Source organism: Enoplosus armatus, chromosome 3 (genome assembly GCF_043641665.1).
Source record: "Enoplosus armatus isolate fEnoArm2 chromosome 3, fEnoArm2.hap1, whole genome shotgun sequence".
Lineage (NCBI taxonomy): Eukaryota > Metazoa > Chordata > Actinopteri > Centrarchiformes > Enoplosidae > Enoplosus > Enoplosus armatus.
In genome coordinates this window covers 25,632,390-25,649,894 of record NC_092182.1, presented here as the reverse complement: position 1 = coordinate 25,649,894, position 17,505 = coordinate 25,632,390, and the positions used below count along the sequence as shown (strand labels likewise).

The following is a 17,505-nucleotide window of genomic DNA, read 5'->3' as shown; positions in this document are numbered from 1 at the left end:
CACACACACACGGTGGTAATAGTCGGAGAGGATTATCCATCTAGACTCCCACTCCTACCCTCTGTGTTTCCTCCACACACACACACACACACACACACACACACACAGGATTATGTGCGGGTCTCTAATCTCTCAAGCACTACAACTTCCTGTCCTGTAGCCAATCAGGGTTCCACCCCCATCTCTCTAGCCAATCACTTGTCCCCTGAGAACCCCACTGACCAGAAACTGCCAACCACTCTGACATCTTTACCTGTTGGATCTTTATTTTCTCTGCTGAGTTCATTCTTAATATGTTTAGATATATATTTATATAGCTATATATTTCTTTCTATTATATTTCCCTTTGGGTAAAGGCTAACATTCAATATCAATACATTTAAAACATTTTAAAATGAGAGGAAAATGGTGGTTCTGTGGTTCTGACTTTTGACCCTTTGCTGTTGGTTACAGCTACTGTAAGAAGTTAAGCATATCCTAACTTAAGCTCCTAACTTAAGCTCTGTCTCCAGATCCAGATACGATATGACAAAACACTTTTATATATATATGTTTTGCCATGATATATACAGTTTATACCATGACCTCCTTTGTCCTTCATTTCCCCCTTCATTTATTTGTGTTCCCTGTTAAATACAATGTAGAAATTGGATTTAAAGGACATACACGCCAAAGTTAACGATTTCCACATTTGCATCGACAGAAACAGCGCGATGAAAAACCAAAGCAGAAAAAAAAGCTGAACAAAATCTGAGATTGTGTCTTTTTTTTTTCATGTAATTTGCTGATAGGTGGAAAATCATTGCCACGACACACAAAACAGATTTCACAGTAAATCACTGCCAACGTGCGGCGAATAGCTTGTCAGCAAATGATTTTTAATGCAGGAGTGAGAGCGGAAGAGGCCTGCGTGGCCTACATTAGCATCTAGTGGGAGAGTGCTCTCTCTGTCACTCGTCTTAACTCGGCTGGCAGGAAGTTGCTGTGTGGCTGTCAACCGAGCGTCACTCGCATGCGGATTCAGGCCGTTTCCCGTCAAACTGTCACCACCGGCTGATCTTCTGGAGTGATTTAAATGCTGCATCTCTGATCACCTCTTCTGGGGTGAACAGAGTTTCGACTCTTTGATACTTTTGTGGTGGGGGTGGTATTGATTTTGATGTGAACTTTGGTCGCAGCGGGCTGCCAGAGCAGACAAAGCTTTAGAAAAGCTCTTGTATCCTGTCATTTGTTGAATTATATATTCTGCCTCTGGACTGCTGAGTGAACAGCCTGATTAAGCGACTGAGGCCTTTGTTAGTGATTAACAGCCCGGCTATTTATGAAGCTAGATTATTGTTGGTCTACTGCTCATCTCTCTTTCTCTTTTTCCTTTTCCATCTCTCTCTTGTGTATATTTATCTCGGCGACAGCAATACTATGGCCTGGAAATGTTATCAGGCTATATTTAGTCCTCAGCCCGCTCTGTCCTTCTGTCTTTCTCTCTCTCACTTCTGTTTGCTTATCAAGAGTCGATGAGAACAATAGAGGCAGCGCGGCCACAGAATATTATAAGACTATTGTCTGTTGCCGTTTCCTTCTCCGGTTAGCTTATCTAGTTGGGAACAATAGAAAAGTGGGACGAGGAAAACACCAAAGATCCTATTACCATTTGTGTTTTTATGTATGTATGCATAGGTATTCATGTGTGCATCTGCATGCATGTTGTCATTTATTTGGAAATTCTTGCATGTGCATGCATCTTTGTACTGGTGTGTCTTTGTGTGTGTGTGTGTGTGTGCAAGCGTCTTGGTATTAGCACTTGTGTTTGTGTGTGTGTTTGCCTCTCTATTCGTAGTGACCCAGAATGTCTTGACATTTTAAAGCAGGAGAACAGTCTGTCCCAAATGGAAACTTCTAAAAACAGAAATGCTGTAACTTAAAACAATAGCTGCCTACTGAGTTACAGGGCGAGGCAGGAGGTGCGAGGGTACATGGAGAGGGCAGGAGAGGAGGAGAGGGAAGTTTTTAGATATTGCGACCATAAGAAAGTGTGACTAAATGTCTTCCTGTCATGATTTCACACTGGGAAGCTCTTTTTTCTTTACTGAGTTGGAAGGATTGAAGGAGTCAAGGTGCAAAGAGATAGAAAGGATTATATGTTATGCAGATTGGGCCTTGACACAGTTAGTAGAAAGTATTTGAGGGCAGGACTGCAGGTGTCAACACCTCGGGAAAGGCACAATTATATATTTTGTATGTGGTAAGAAAATGTATTTTCTGCATTACAGGGCATGATAGGTGTCATAAAATAGTCTCTTTTCATATTGTAGACTGTCTAATGAGCAAGGCAAGAAGTGCCAAAATACAGTTTGAGAGTAGACTTGATATGGCAGGGTTACCCCTTCTTACAACTGTTCATGTCTTCAGCACACCTCTTGCATTGCAGGTGCATTCAGAGGCAGAATAGTGGTTGTCAAGCCATGGGTGAAGTTAATATCTTAGACTGCAGCCTATTTTGGTACTAGCATGGTTGTTGCATTGACGACAACACAAATGAGTTGCATACAGGTAAGTGATAGAGGGTAGAAAGCAAAAATAATCTCAACGGCAACAATTTATTTATACATTTCTATTTAACAGATTTTAAGAAGTGCAACAAAATGCCTGAGTACAATGCAAGCCTGTTAGTCCCCTTATGAGTCAAATCATAGCCTGAAATCCTCCGGCCCTGCTGGCAGGCCACCAGTCACTTATTTTAGAGCATCAGCTCAGGGAGTGAAGCTCCTAAATATGCTGTTTTCTATCTTTCATAAACTGCAGGAGTGAAGTGCTGTTAGTGTGGCTTCAAATCTCACGTCTGGTGGCCTCACACAGGAGGAAGCCTCTTGCACGGTTGTGCAGAATATGTCCACAGACAGATAGACAGACAGACGTATAAACACACACACAGACTCACAAGGTGAAAACAATACCTGCCACACGCTGTCACAGCTGGTAACAAGCTTATTATCATTATAAGGATGCATGGGGAAGGTCCACACACAGTTTAAGTATCATTTCCACTTCAAACAATGAATCCTCAGTATAGAACAGAGCAAAGGAAACAAAGGTTATATGAGACTGAGAGCGAGACGGGAAAGATTAAACAAGGTGAGTGTGCTGCCCATAAAAAAGAGTTAGGAACCATCATTGATGTGCAAAACTGCAGTGACATGAAATAGATAATGTTTTACAGTCTCAGTCCCTGGACAACAGGAAGTTACAGGCAGTGAAAACCAACTTTATTCATTCATACTGCTTTAATCTGCGTCGGATGGGAGCGTCTAATAAATGCTTAAACAGTAGATAGCTCGTAAACAATTTGAAACTCTACTCAAGTGAATGGTGGCAAAATAAAACAGAGCAGAAAAGACAAACGCCTCACGTAGTATCTACTTAATTCAACACGACGGAGAACAGCAACACTGAAATAGTGAGGAATGAAGCTACTGCATAGTTTCTAATAAAACTAACAGGAGCACAGAGAATAAAAAATGGGAAATGACAAAACTGAATTGAAATAGCATTTCTACAGCACCGATCCCACGACGGCGCTTCATAAACATTGTTTATTTCCATAAAACTTGGCTGGACCTCAAAATGCCGCGGCCCAGCAGGGCGCACACACACACACTGCAGCGGGGTGTGTTTGATGAAGAGTCATCAATAAAGGTTCTTTCAATAGTTTTTGTTGTTCATACGTTGTTAGTGAATATATTTTGGTTCAGATGCTCTGCTGGTCTTAAATGATAAAAGATGCTGGAAAAGAAGAAACACCAAAGGTTGTATCTTATTAATGGCTTATAACGTCTATATAGCATATCTATAAAGCATTTGTAAATGATGTATTAACCATTAAAACAGCTTATACAACTTGAGTATAAACGGTGTGGTACCCTGGTCTTCTGATCATCTCTCTCTCTTTACATACATCTTGTGTTTTCTTTCTCTTTCCATCCCTTTATCTTCCCTCCTTTCTGCCTCTATCCTCAATTTACCTCTCTCACTTTCTCCATCTTAAACGCTAATTCAATCACACACATACTCACACATACGCCTTCCCTCCGGTGAGTTATCCCCCACAGACGCACACTCTATTACCCAAGATGCACTGCCCTGCTGCGCGCCTGCCTTTTCATTGGCCAATAAAACAACCTGAGCTTTATAGCACTACCGATTCCAAGTACATCAACTATAGAGGGGGAGAGAGAGAGAGGGGGAGAGAAAGGAGGGGTGACACCAGGGGAGAGGGCCAGGGAAAGAGAGAAGTTTATGACCCAAACTCCTCCTTTTTGAAAGAGAGCGAGAGGGAATGGGTGAGCACATCAAGTGTAGAGAGAGATGGAGAGAAAATTGAAGAAATAGTGGAGAAATAGAGAAGCGTGGATAGAAAATACGTCCCTCAATGGAAAGAGGTAAAACAAAGAAAGAGAGTTTATCGGGTAACATGGAAAGAGTGAGTGGGTCAGACGAGAGCAAAGTCAGAGAGACAGAGACAGAGAGAGAGAGAGACAGAGAGACAGAGAGAGAGAGAGACAGAGAGAGATCGTAAAGCCCATAAAAATATAGAGAGCCATTCATGACTTATAAAATAACAGCCATCGATGTGCAAACCAAAACTGCAGCGTAGATGAAATAGATGATATTTTATTGTTCCAGCCCCTAAGTCCCAGTCTGTATAAATAGCTATTGATTTAACATGTTTTATTCAGCCAGCCAGGCGAACTCTCGGGCCTGGGAGACGGCAGCTGCTCGTCGAAGGCGAGGCTGCCGCTCTGTCGAGGGCTTTCCGCTGCTTTTTAGACCGCTGTCTTCTACTGGCTAAAGGTTTTGTCCCAAGTTCCTCAACCTGGGTGGCGTTTAGTTGTCTGTCTGTGTTGCACCAGGGGAATTAAACGGAGCCCCCGGAGTGGCCATAGAGAGAAATAAATGTGTTCCCACATTTTGATTAATTTGTGCACGCGAGATAAGTGTATGTACAGAGAGCCAGCCCAACAAATGAACGTTGGAAATTAACGTTTTCCCATTACTCAACACTCTGATAAACAAGGCTGGTCTGTTGGTGCTGGCTCTCTGTATAGACACTTATCTCATGCGCACAAATTAACCAAAACGTGTGAATGAATTCTCGTGCACATGCAATAACTTTCCGATCGCTTGATGTAGTACAACGTGGCCTCGACGTGTTGTCTTTCCTCTCTGTGTCCAACCCGGGGCTCCGTAGATTGCCGGGAAAGTTTGTAATTTCTCAGTGAACTGGCTGTAAAACAAAAGAACAAAATAAGACGAGAGGAAAACTAACTGTGTGTTCATGTTTGTTGGACATAATTTAAACGCTGGAGCACTTACCCTCTGAGGTAGGTTAACTTTGGCCAGATGAGAGCAGTGTTATTCAAACACTTAGGCTCGGGACAAAGTGAGTCTCACCTGAAATTCACAACAGAAGTGAGGCATTAGCGTAATGGGAGCATCCATCCATTCAGTTCACACTCAGTCTGACCTTCTGCCCTCTGTTACAACCGTCGCTGTCCTCAGGAACAGCTGTTCATTCAGCAGCACATGAATCGACAGCGGTTGCACAAACTGTCATCAGCAGGCTCAGTGATATCATTGCAGATGTTGTTATTCTTTGTTGTTGTTGTTGTTGTCCAAAGCTGCTTACAGACATTGTGAGCGATTTAGAGGTTCAAGTCTTGAGCTACAGCTGCTCCAATTTTACAATACAAAAATGTTCAGGTTTGCACCATGAGAACAAAGAAAACATTGTTTTAGTTATTGATTCCTTTATGTTTTACCGCAGCCCTATACGCCCACAGTGAAGCAGGGGTCTTTGATCAATCATTATAGATTTAGTCCTCTAACAAGACAGCGATACAATAGAAGTGAGAACATAGCTGTAATCCAGGCCAACTACAGGAAATACCCCAGAGAGCGAGAGTTTAGGAGTATCAGGAGATACAGGAGACATCTCCTGAATGTGACAGGCAGCCGTTACACAAACATGGAGAACCTAATGTAGTAAATTTAACTGAAAGCAAACCATAGTCTGGTTTGAATACCATGAAACATATTACACCAAAGAGACAGTCAAGCTCACGTCCCCCCCAGAGTCGCATAAAAGTCACACAAACTTTTATCATTATTATTTTTGGACTCACAAAAAAAAAACATCGCACTTCCAAATCCTGGATTTTGAGTTCATTAGACACCACCATCCCGTCAGGTATTTGTAGCAAGAAAGAAAGTCTACGTTTGTTGAAAAGAACTGTCCTTTAAATCAAGTTTTACCTTGTCTTTCCTCTCTCTCACACACACACACACACACACACACACACACACACACACACACACAGTCACACGTCACCAGTCCAGCCTGCAGGCCTAGTCGAAGTGAGGCACCCAGCTGTCAGTGCTTTTGATTTGAGTCCGCTAATGGAGCGACAAGGGCTGCCCGACGTCCGCGAGTGTGAAGTGCTGAGATCCTCCTCCCACAAACTCACACACTCGCACGCTCACATCACCTCCAGCCTCCGTGGCTACGCATTTTCCACCAACATCCATCTGCATCACTTGTTATCGCTCTCTTTCTTTTTGCTCTCCCGCTCTCGTTCCCTCTCGTCACTTTGGCTTCGGTCTTTTTCTCTTTCTCCCTTCATTCATTTTTGTTTTCAAGTCAGTGGGCTTTTTGTGACAACAGTGTTATTTTTTCACCAAAGCATATAATCAAAGTGAATATGAGCTCATCTCTCCCATCTTAATTTCAGTTTCTCATTCAGAGTTCTTTATTGGCATGCAAATTGAAAACAATAATGCTTAATGGTAAGACATTTAAAGATGAACGTAAAGATAATCACTTTGTACGTTAAATTAAATCTCTTGTGCTCAATGTTTCTCTAAGTCTCTCCTTCTCTCTGCCTCACTTCAACTCTTTCTAACGCTCTGTGTTCTGTGTGAATTTATTTCAAAGCAGCTTTATTGTAGGAAGAGGAAAGGAAGTGCCTGGAGTTTGTAACACATCAGTGCATATTTTGGCGTCACTGGGACATTTTTTGTAAACTCAGTCGCAGTTTCTAATTTAATCCGCTTCTCGGTCTCATTAATTCAGATTCTGTAAGACTTTTTTTGGCCTTAGTGGAATGACCAGAGTGTGGCAGGAAACATGGGCAGATGGCAAATGGGGATCACATGAAGCAAAGCTCCCTGGCTGAGTCCTAACTGGAGAGTTTATGGTGATGTGGTACCTATCTCACCGGTCTCTCTATTGTTCAGTTTCTCTCTCGCTCTCAGCATATCTGTTTCCTGCTGTCTTTGCATGCGTCTCTCTTCTTTATACTCACGCTTTATGTTTAAACTTTGAAGACGTTCGTGTTTTACCCAATTTGTCTGTTGATGGCAAGATATCCCAGAAGATAACCAACAGATTTGGATAGGCTTTAGTCTATGATTCACTCTCAGTCCTAGTATTTCATGAATTTGATGGGGATGTGAGTATGAGGTTTAGTTATAAGATCATTTCTGTTTTTGTAGCCATAGCTATGATGCTCCACTCATGCCTCTGGGTTTTGCTAGTTGGCAGTCAGCTAAGCAGTGCTGCCCTCACATGCTGTTTTGTCAAGAAACCAAACCCAGAAGAGAAATGACAGGAAACATGAACCATTCCAGGGGCTTCGCTCGTTGGAGAAGATTTGCGTTGGTGGAGGTTTCCGCTCGACCGAGTGTCCTCTGGTTCGTTCACGTCGTCCGTCTTAGTTTCTGTCTCTTTTCCTCTTCTCCACCTCCCTCACTCGCTCGTACCTTGCCTCCACACTTTGTACAGTATATCTAGTATTGTTTTTTCTCACTTTGAGGATGAAAGACAAACGGAAATGCGCTTAGAGACCCCGACACAGACACACACCTACTTGATGAAGTGCTGAAATGTATCTGGGGTTGAATCTATGTGTTTTTTCCCCACCGGTCAATACGTTCGTCGTGACTGTCATTCACAATGACAGCTGTCCTCCAGTGTTCTACCATGTGTGTGTTTGTGTGTGTCCATGTGTGCAGTCATTGACAGCTGTGCAGCGTGGAAACTTGCCAGTAGCAACATTACGACAGACATTGACAGTTCTTTTAACAGAAGAACTATTGAAGTGCTTCTGCCAGTTTAGTGGCCATGGGTCAATTTGCTCAATTTGTCCCAGTCTCAAAGTGGAGATCATGTGGAGAAACACAGACCTGTTGTCTGGAGCCAACATCACTTCAAGTCCAACATTGATTTGTATGAAGTTTAACAAATAACAGATGGTCGATATTTTGGATTTGCTCTGATGTGACAGTGGTGGAAGCTTTGCAGCTCAGAAAACTGACGTACAGTTGCACAAAAAGATTTGGATATTATTCAGTTTAACAAGGAAAATACATGAGCAGTGATTCAGCCTTTAATTAGTAACACCATCTGAATATCAGAAATCTAGTTTACTTTCGAATACTGAATAAAAACAATTTTTAACAGGTCGGCTTTCGTCTGAATGTTCAAGAGATTTGAGGTGATGAAACTGCTGATAGAAAGGCCACGACGATGAAACCTCTTCAACTGGAATGAATTAAATTAAAGTTGCACTGATCTGTAATTGTTATAAATGACTTGTGTGTGACTTATTGTGTCACTGATAGTGATGTGCTCGCGGATGATTATCAACGACTCTTTCAGCTTATTGTTTTGGCTTCACGGCCCACACTTACAGTATTGTTTCATTCTTAACGCTCTCATCACAGTTAAGCATTTAAAGCCAAATATTTTCCTCGACAGCTGGACGAAAAAGAGAATAAATATTGGTCTCCTTCGTCAAGAGTCCCAATGAATGTTAAAGTTCTTCCGTGTCTGTTGGATTTGTAAATAAGCAACTTAAGGAGATTATATGTTAATTTCTCTGTCCTCTGCTATCACTGATTTAAGCTAAGCTTTACTAAAACTAAATTAGGTTGAACAAATGATACCTCAAATGATAAGCTAACGCTATAACTCGAGTAAACACCATAACTATAGGAAGGTAGTTGTAGGCTAACACAAGAGGTAAACAAACCATTGCAATATTAAATCAAGACAGTCCAACGTAAAGTAACACAAACAAGAATTTAAAGTAAACAAATTGCTCCTAGCTGAACTCAATGAAGCTACGATACTCTCAAATAAACAAATGCTGAGATACAGCATGCTAAGCTAACCTTAGCTGAGCCGAGATGAATGGATCCAAACTAAACAAAAGTAAACTACATTACATCAAATAGAGTAAAGCTGACATGTGTTAAAACAGCCTCCTGTCTGCCTCCAGATTACCTACAAGGCCCTGAGCTCGTTGGACCCCAGCGCTGACCTGACAACCCAGAGGGGACGGGTGTTCAAGCTGAGGAACGAGACCCATCACCTGTTCGTGGGTCTTTACCCAGGGACCACCTACTTCTTCACCCTCAAAGCCTCCACGAACAAGGGCTTCGGACCGCCCGTCACCACCCGCATCACCACCAAGATAGCAGGTAAGAATGTTACTTTTATTAGTTGTTGTGAGTTTGTCCTTTCATTTCTGGTGACATTTTGTTTGATCTTGGCTTTCTAATCACACATTGCAGCCCAATCATACTTATTATTACAATGATAGCAGGTGAAGAAGGAGATGTTGAGGGCTTGTTTGTTGGCCAGCTGGTGGGTCACTCAGTTCCTCTCTGGATGTGCCAGTTTGTGGGTTTGTTTTTGTCTTTATTTGTCTGTCTGAGTGACCGTTTTCATCTGACTTTTTCTCTCCATTTGTAACCCTCTGTTTGTGTCACCCGCCTTGTTCCATAGAAAATGTCAGTGGCACCGCAAAAAGGAAAACAATCAACTTTTGTGGAAAGAACCGTGAACTTCTCTCACATGTTAATGCCTTTCTTCATGCTGGAACAAGAGGACTTCACTCACTCCGACTGTTTTGTGAAGGGTGGTTTTTGTTGTTTAAATGACAGATTGACTGATTCAAAATAAAAAAAGCTGTCTCTCTCCAGCTTTACCTAACTCTCCCTCTGCTGTTCCCATTTCACCTTCCCTTTCCTCTTTCAGTCTCTTTCTCCCCTCTGCTCCTACCTTTTCTCTCTTCAAATGGCACATCTGATTGTTTCTCCTCCACAGGATGTTTGTTATTTCTATTTCCTCCTCATTTAGATATTTGGGACCTTCAGTTGTGTTTTTTTTTTTATCAGGACATCTGTGGAGACAGTATTAGTTATTAAAAACTTTATATTGAAGGCACACATGGATGATGTGATGAGCTTTAATGCATTGCAGATTAGATTCAGCATGAATTCACAAATGGTGTCTTACCGCCTTGCATCACCATGAATTGCATGCAGGAATGAATGCAAGAACAACAACTATGCCTCTTACTGTTTATAGAGCTGTTTATCGAACATGAAAACATATTTTTAACTGGATTCAGAATTTTATTGAGGAGTTGCATATTCTGGAAGGCGTAGTATATTTCTTTTACAGCAGCAAAGGCCAATGAAACAAATGTGTCTGCCAGAGCAACATTTATCTACTCAGTTCAACCCCACATTTAATAATCCATTCTTTACACAGTGTGTAGAGACACACTTATGAAATATGTGTATTGATGCATAAAGAGAACATCAAGGCACTGACTTTCAAAGCAAGATTGCAGCAGCTTGTCTTTTCATATTCATATAAGTACAAACTTATTTGAGTTATCACCTACTTTTAGGTATGTGTGAGTATAAACACATCAGAAATCTGGTAATCCAAAGAGAGTTGACCATTTCTATGTTTGTTAATATCATTACATAATTGATCAGCATCACTTGACTTCATCCACATGTGATATGAAGCAGAGATAACAGCATGACTCTTCCTTTGTAGCCTTTCTATACCCAGAGAGGCTCTGCTGAGCGGACAAGCCCGTATCGTTTCATATTCATGCAGTTACAAACATTCAGTCCTGGAAACCGCTCAGTGCCGCAGCGAGTGGCGTACGATCACTTTCTTTTCATTGCACCAAAGTATATTTAAGATAAAAAGCTACACTCATCACATTTAACCCCCTGGGAAGTCTGTTTTCAATCTAACAATGGTTCCCAAAGTTTCTGTTTGTGAATGAGCAGCATTGATGCCTTCCTCCACCCACTGACCTACACAACTGAATCCTGAGTCCTGGCAGTGTTCTACTACAGAGGACTACAGTCTAAATGTGTCAACAGCGTGTTGTCAGCGTTGTCCTCTCTGTCAACACCTACAGTGATTTTTTTTTGCTTGACCTTTCCGCTCAGTTTTCATTCCTCCATCATCCTTTTAAATCTTAACAACACGTTGCTAGGAAGGAAAAACAAAACATTGCGCTTCAACACATAACAGGGATGTCTCCCTCCAAATGTCACGCCATCCCCAATCTTCATTATCTCATTCAGGGACCAAAGGATGGAGAGATTTAAATTAAATGATGTAGACTGATAGAGATGGATGGACCTAAGAGGAGGGGCTGGACGCGTGTTATTAACCTAAATGCCACATCAATCAGGGGAAAAAGTGTTGATGTGTTACTCAGATAGGCACCGATGCTGCACCTCCAATATGAGGCCATGACAGATGTGAAATTAAAAACTTGAATGTAATTGAATGTCTGTGAAGCTCTTTGCTCCTAACAGAACCTGATAAGATCACTGTTGTCAAGATATGATACGATAATATCAACACAAAATAACCAAAATATCAGAACCAGAAGAGATTTGTTTTGTTTTTAAAGCTTCACATAATGTATTCATCAGAATTAACTCAAGAGTTTAACATGTTCTTTTCTTTAATATTAACTCAAAAGTTTGAAAAGTACTTGTTGGGTTGAGGAAGGGACACGGGTCAGCGTGTTTCTACCCCTATAATTCCTGAGTGATGTCAGAAAACAAGTATTTGGGGTTATTATTTATCGTTTTACAGTGCAGAATGTACGTTATGTTATGTAGTTATTTTTGTTACGTTACTTCCTGGAAGTGCCACCATTCAGTAAACCCTGGTTTCAGACGTCAGTTTCTCCAACTTTATCATATTTCTTCGCCCTTTTCTTTATTTACCACCAGCCCCCATGATGCCCGAGTACGAGTCTGAGGCTCCACTGAACGAGACGGAGACCACCATCACCATCCTGCTAAAGCCCGCCCAGTCACGCGGTGCACCTATCAGGTAATTTCTTTCCCTTTTCTCATCACTTTTTTGTTCTTTACACAAGTTTCAAATTTTACTCTGCTCTGTCCCCCCCCTTCACCCTTTCTTTCTTTCTTTATTCTCTTTCCATCCACTGTCCTCTCTCCCAAGGGTCTCTTTTAAAGCCATTAAAGTCACTCACACATATAAATCCAATTTGTATGCAAAGGAACTCATAGAATGGGACTTCATTTTTTAGGAAATTTGGCATGAAAAACGCATCATTAGTCACTTGCGTCTCGCAGCTTTTTAGCCTTTTGGAGATGCGACTCCAAGCGGACACGACAGGCCTAAATGTCTGATGGTAATTTTGCAATCAATGTGTGGTCGCTTGAGACTTGACTGCTTTAATTGAAGCTCCCGGCCGACAGCTTGTTGACATAAAGAGACGAAAAAAAGTTTGTACAGACACGAACAAATATGCAAATCATGGTCACATAAACACACATGTAGCACAATAACAGACATGTATACGTGCATACATTCTTCCCTTGCAAAGTGGCATTAGGATGTTAATGTTGTCTTTATAGTAAGTAAAATAAAAAATGTATATATCACACAATATAAGTTTCATTCTTCCAGTTCCCAGTCCACTGCACTCACTGGTTTTGTTGTACAATAGACACTCAGCTAATTTATTCTTTTTTCCTTTTCTCATTTTTTTCAGCCAGCGTGTTTTTTAATTAAAAGTTCACTTTGAACATGTGATCTCATCCATTTAATTGGTGTAGGGGAGAACATTATTCTGCGGTGGCCTTGAGGGAAATACAGCTTCGACAAGGGTGTATGGAGAATATATATCACTTCAATTTGGACTTGGGGAAATGGATTTGTGAAATGTGAGCGTGGGTCATTGGTTTAGTGTTAATATCTGTAAATCCCATACCATATCTCGCCATTTATCACCCACACATGGAAAATATATCTCGTTTTGAATTAGGCTGCACTCCAATCGTTAACATCTTTATCAACCGGAGATAAGCCCCTTCGCGTGTTTGCCTGTTGTGTGTGTTTTGTGCAAGTATTACATGTTTTAAGTGCCAACAGATGTACGTGGCGTCGCAGGGAAAAGACATCTGTTGGTTAATGTGCACGCTAATGTTTCGTTTTTCATTTATTCTGAGGAGATCAGAGTATCTCAAGTTCTGGAGCTTAGATGAGGAATGTCTGCCGAAATGGCTCTGCTAAGAGAAGCAGCTGTTGTGGTTGAGACACACACACACACACACACACACACACACACACATACACGCAAACACACACACACACATTCCAGAGGTATTTTTTTAATGATATAATGCGTTAACCCTCAACTTTATAACTTGCCCTTTAACCCTCAAACGGACCTTTGGACAAGTAAAAATCGGCATTTTCATTTTCCCAAAACATCTCACTCACTTTACAAAGTGTCCCGAAGAGTTCTCATTTTCCAAGATGACTCTGAAGGTCTAAAACTCCCGAGTCCTCCTCAGAAAGAGAGAAGTACATCAACACTTATGCATATTGAGACACACCTGTAAGTCCAAACACATGCGCACACACACACACACACACACACACACCCATGCACACACACAATTCCCTGTTCGGCCCTTGCACTAGGCCTCTGCTTCATCCCTCGTGCAGCCTCTGAAAGCCATTAGTTTGAAATGGATATTTCACCAGAAAGACAGGAACAGCAAAGAGAGAGAGAGAGAGAGAGAGACTCATCTTTGGTCATCAGCAATTATCTTTTATGAAAGCTGCCAAACGGGAGCTGGGGATAATTGGCCACGGCCCCCTTCACAGAAACATACATTTCCCTAATTGCGTATAATTGTGAAGTGAGTTCTTGGCGTGGAGGACGGAGGTAATTGCGGAGGGCCGCTGCGTTTGTCCTGACCGCTAAAGGAGCCCTCAGCCATTCATGAAGGCTCTCTGAGCGGAATGGAAAGACACACACATGCAAGAGCCCACACACACACACACACACACACACACAAAGTAGAAATAAGTATGTAAACACACCCCTACCCACCTGTTAGAACATACACAAGCACACCTGCTAGAGCACATACAGGCACATGCACACCTGCTTGATTGCGCACTCACACACACACACACACACACACACACACATTTCTTACTTTTATTTCATACTTTTCTGCTGAGTCAGGACAAGAAATGATCTGCCAGCTACTTCGTTAGAAAGTTAGCTGAAGTTTGCTTCCAAAGTAGCTACCATTTGGGGGAAAAAAGAAAAGTGACCCTTGGAGCAAATTCAGTCCTTTTTAAAGGAGTCATTTTCCGGAGGATTCTTTACAGACCTCAGCCCTCTTCTGCTAATGCTTTTATTGCCAAAATGGATAAAAAGCACTCTGGAAATTAAAGCTTTTTAATGGCAGCTGCTCCACAGTGATAGTGATAGTGAATTATGGGGGATAAGTGTAATTGTTTGATCAGACCAATCACTATTATATTTAATGTAAGAATGCACCTGTTTTAAGAGTTCAGTGACAATGTAGACAGCCGTCCCTCACCTTGACCGATTGAAACCCTGTAGATTTGTTTTATTAAATCAAACCTAAATGACGCATTTATTTAAACTTCATTTGTGTTTCCAGCTCCTACCAGCTCGTCGTGAAGGAGGAGCGCAAGTCCAAGACCCGCCGCGCCGCCCCCGAAGCCCCCGAGTGTTTCTCCGCTCCTGTCAGCTTCCGCAATGCCTCCATCTTGGACTCGCCCTACTACATCGCTGCTGAGCTGCCCCCATCCAGCCTCACAGTAGTACAGCCATTCACGGTGGGAGACAACAAGAGCTACGGCGGTTTCTGGAATCCTCCGCTGTCACCAGCCAAGAGCTACAGCATCTACTTCCAGGCCATGAGCAGAGCCAATGGGGTGAGTCTCAAGACTCCAAAAGTACCAATAATAACAGGGAATAGTCTTGTTAAGGGCGCTTTGGCCACATGAGATGAATTGGAAATTCTTTCTGTTGATACAGAAACATTAAAGCCACCATCAGTTTAAGCTTTAAGTGGTTATTCCCTTCAGGCCTGTATGTGTTAGAACATTTCTTTTTAGCGCCTCTACTATCAAAAAAGGTGCTGTGGCAGATTTACCTGGATAGTCTCATTTTCGTTTTATAAACACAAAAACTAACTGGGGCTTTAAAACTCTCTGAAACTCTTTTGGCCACGCCCTAATCAGTGATGTCACAGCAGCTGTCTAAGCATCAGTGGTTGAGGAGAGGTTAAATCTGCAGACTCAGCGTGTCCAGTAAAGTGAATGTTATGTCACTTCTTTTCCGAAAAAAAAAAGAAATAAAAAAAGAAAACCCCCTCTGGGAATCTTCACTGCCAGAATGCTTCCGTCTGTTTGCGTCCCCTTTTCGCCTGGCAATTATACCGTCTGCAAATATAACAACACCCCGCCCACCTCCCCCACCTCTCTCCTTCTCATAACTCATTCACAACTTGAACTTGGCTTTTGAATTTCCATAATACTCTGAACCCCTGTGAGGGTTGTTTTTAATTTTCCACTGCTGTAACCACGGGAACTGGGTTTGGCCGGGCAAGCTGGCTGACGCCGTGATGTAATATCCTCCTCCAGAAGGCAGATTTCCCACAATGCACTCACATGGAGAGAGACTGTTTGCGAGTGGGTTGTGAGTATGTATGTGTGTGTGTGTGTGTGGGGGGGGGTTCTCGCATGATTGAACAAAAGCGTGCGTGCGAGCTGATGAGTGTGCTTTGGCAGTTGTGTGCATGCGTGTGCTTTGTATATGTGCAGACCCTAAATCTGGTGACGTAAGAATTTCTTATTTGATTGGATCTCAGTCAATCCAATCAGTTTGAGGTTTGTTTGAGTCATGGACTGGAGCATTGGTGGGGGGTGCTGCTGGGGGGGTTGGTGGCAAAAAGTGAATAGAAAAGCAAGTGGGCCGGCGCAGTCAGCGTAACCCAGATGATTTGATGAGGAAGTCAGGCATACGAAATGGACACACACTCATAAAACTCATAAATTTCTGCCAATAAACGAAGCTTTCATTCATCCCGAAGAGAAACCTTTTCATAGTTGTTCATTTTCTTACTTCTCAGCCATTACAACAGGATAGTCTGCTAGTTTTATTTTCCCCCAAATTAAATTAAAATTTGTCACGGCGAACCGAGATCTCTGGTGTCAAAGTTGGAAACTTTGTACGCCCAACCTCTTCCCAAAGAGGTTTTGTGGTGATATAACAGTGTTACGCTGCATCTGCATTGTTAGCCTGAGAGAGCAAGAAAGAAGGAAGGGAAGAGACCACTGCTGCCATTTCTCTGCTGAGGACAGTCTCTCTGACTCTCCGAGCTGTGTCTTTTCCTGCCCAGGGAAATCAATGGTCAGGGTCAGATACACAACAGCTGCCCTGGATCTGGTCGACTTTCAGCGCCTTCCTCAAGGACTCGTCAGCCGGGTGAACGTTTGTTGACAATAGCTTGAACCCAAGCCGTCTGGTTGAAGGACATGTCGCCTTATAAAGACTATAAAGGTCTTGTATCAGTTCTTTTTTTACGTTTGGAAAGCCGCGCTGGCCACGGAGAAATTAAATTGGCCAGTGAATCCAGCGTGGCCAGTTGTCATTTGACTGGCTGAGACCCATCTCACAGAAGAAGAAGAAGAAGAAGAATGTCAGTATTTGAATAATTTATTCTCTAAATTCAATATCTCCTTTATATACTGTGGCAGTAAGGATGTGTGAAAGTGATATTTTGTCAATCATGGATTTAAGTTATCTGCAGTTCTCACAAAGTCCTGTAATTTGTTTAATTTCTTTGCTGTCAGTCATTTTGTGAGAGTAGGTGTCACTTTTTTTTTTTTCCCTCAAGCCGCGGATGTCTCATATTGGACAGAAACGCCTCATTTACATTTTAGAGGACTTGGCTGGTTTGTTGTAGTTTGATCCCATGGATAAAAGTCTGTTTCTCATTCTCTGCCTGTCTTGGATAATCCTGCTAGTTTTTTCTCCCTCTGAACTCCACCTGTCCATCAAGAGGAACGTCTCTCCTCCCTCTTTCTCTTTCATTTTCTGTCACTTTCTCTCTCGAGAACATTTAGAAGAAATTGTTCTCTCAATCCACCCACTCTCCCATCTCTTCATTGCTCACTGCTGTTGCCTCTGTCGCTCTAATAGGAAAAAAACCTACTACATTTATCATGTCTCACTTCCTGTTCTCAAACTCTGTCAACTTTATGTCCTTCTTCTTTCCCTCCATTCCATTTCTCTCTGTTTCTTTGCCCCC

At 42.1% G+C, this 17,505-nt stretch overlaps 1 protein-coding gene across 1 annotated transcript in view; it reads left to right on the top strand.

The window, feature by feature from the left end:
- The window catches only part of ptprt (protein tyrosine phosphatase receptor type T), a 266,949-nt gene that overhangs the window by 141,684 nt on the left and 107,760 nt on the right, over positions 1-17,505 (top strand). Inside the window, exons 12-14 of the mRNA XM_070902667.1 lie at positions 9,336-9,537; positions 12,121-12,223; positions 14,848-15,124. Of these exons, the coding sequence (XP_070758768.1) occupies positions 9,336-9,537; positions 12,121-12,223; positions 14,848-15,124 (582 nt within the window). The remainder of the gene's footprint in view (positions 1-9,335; positions 9,538-12,120; positions 12,224-14,847; positions 15,125-17,505) is intronic.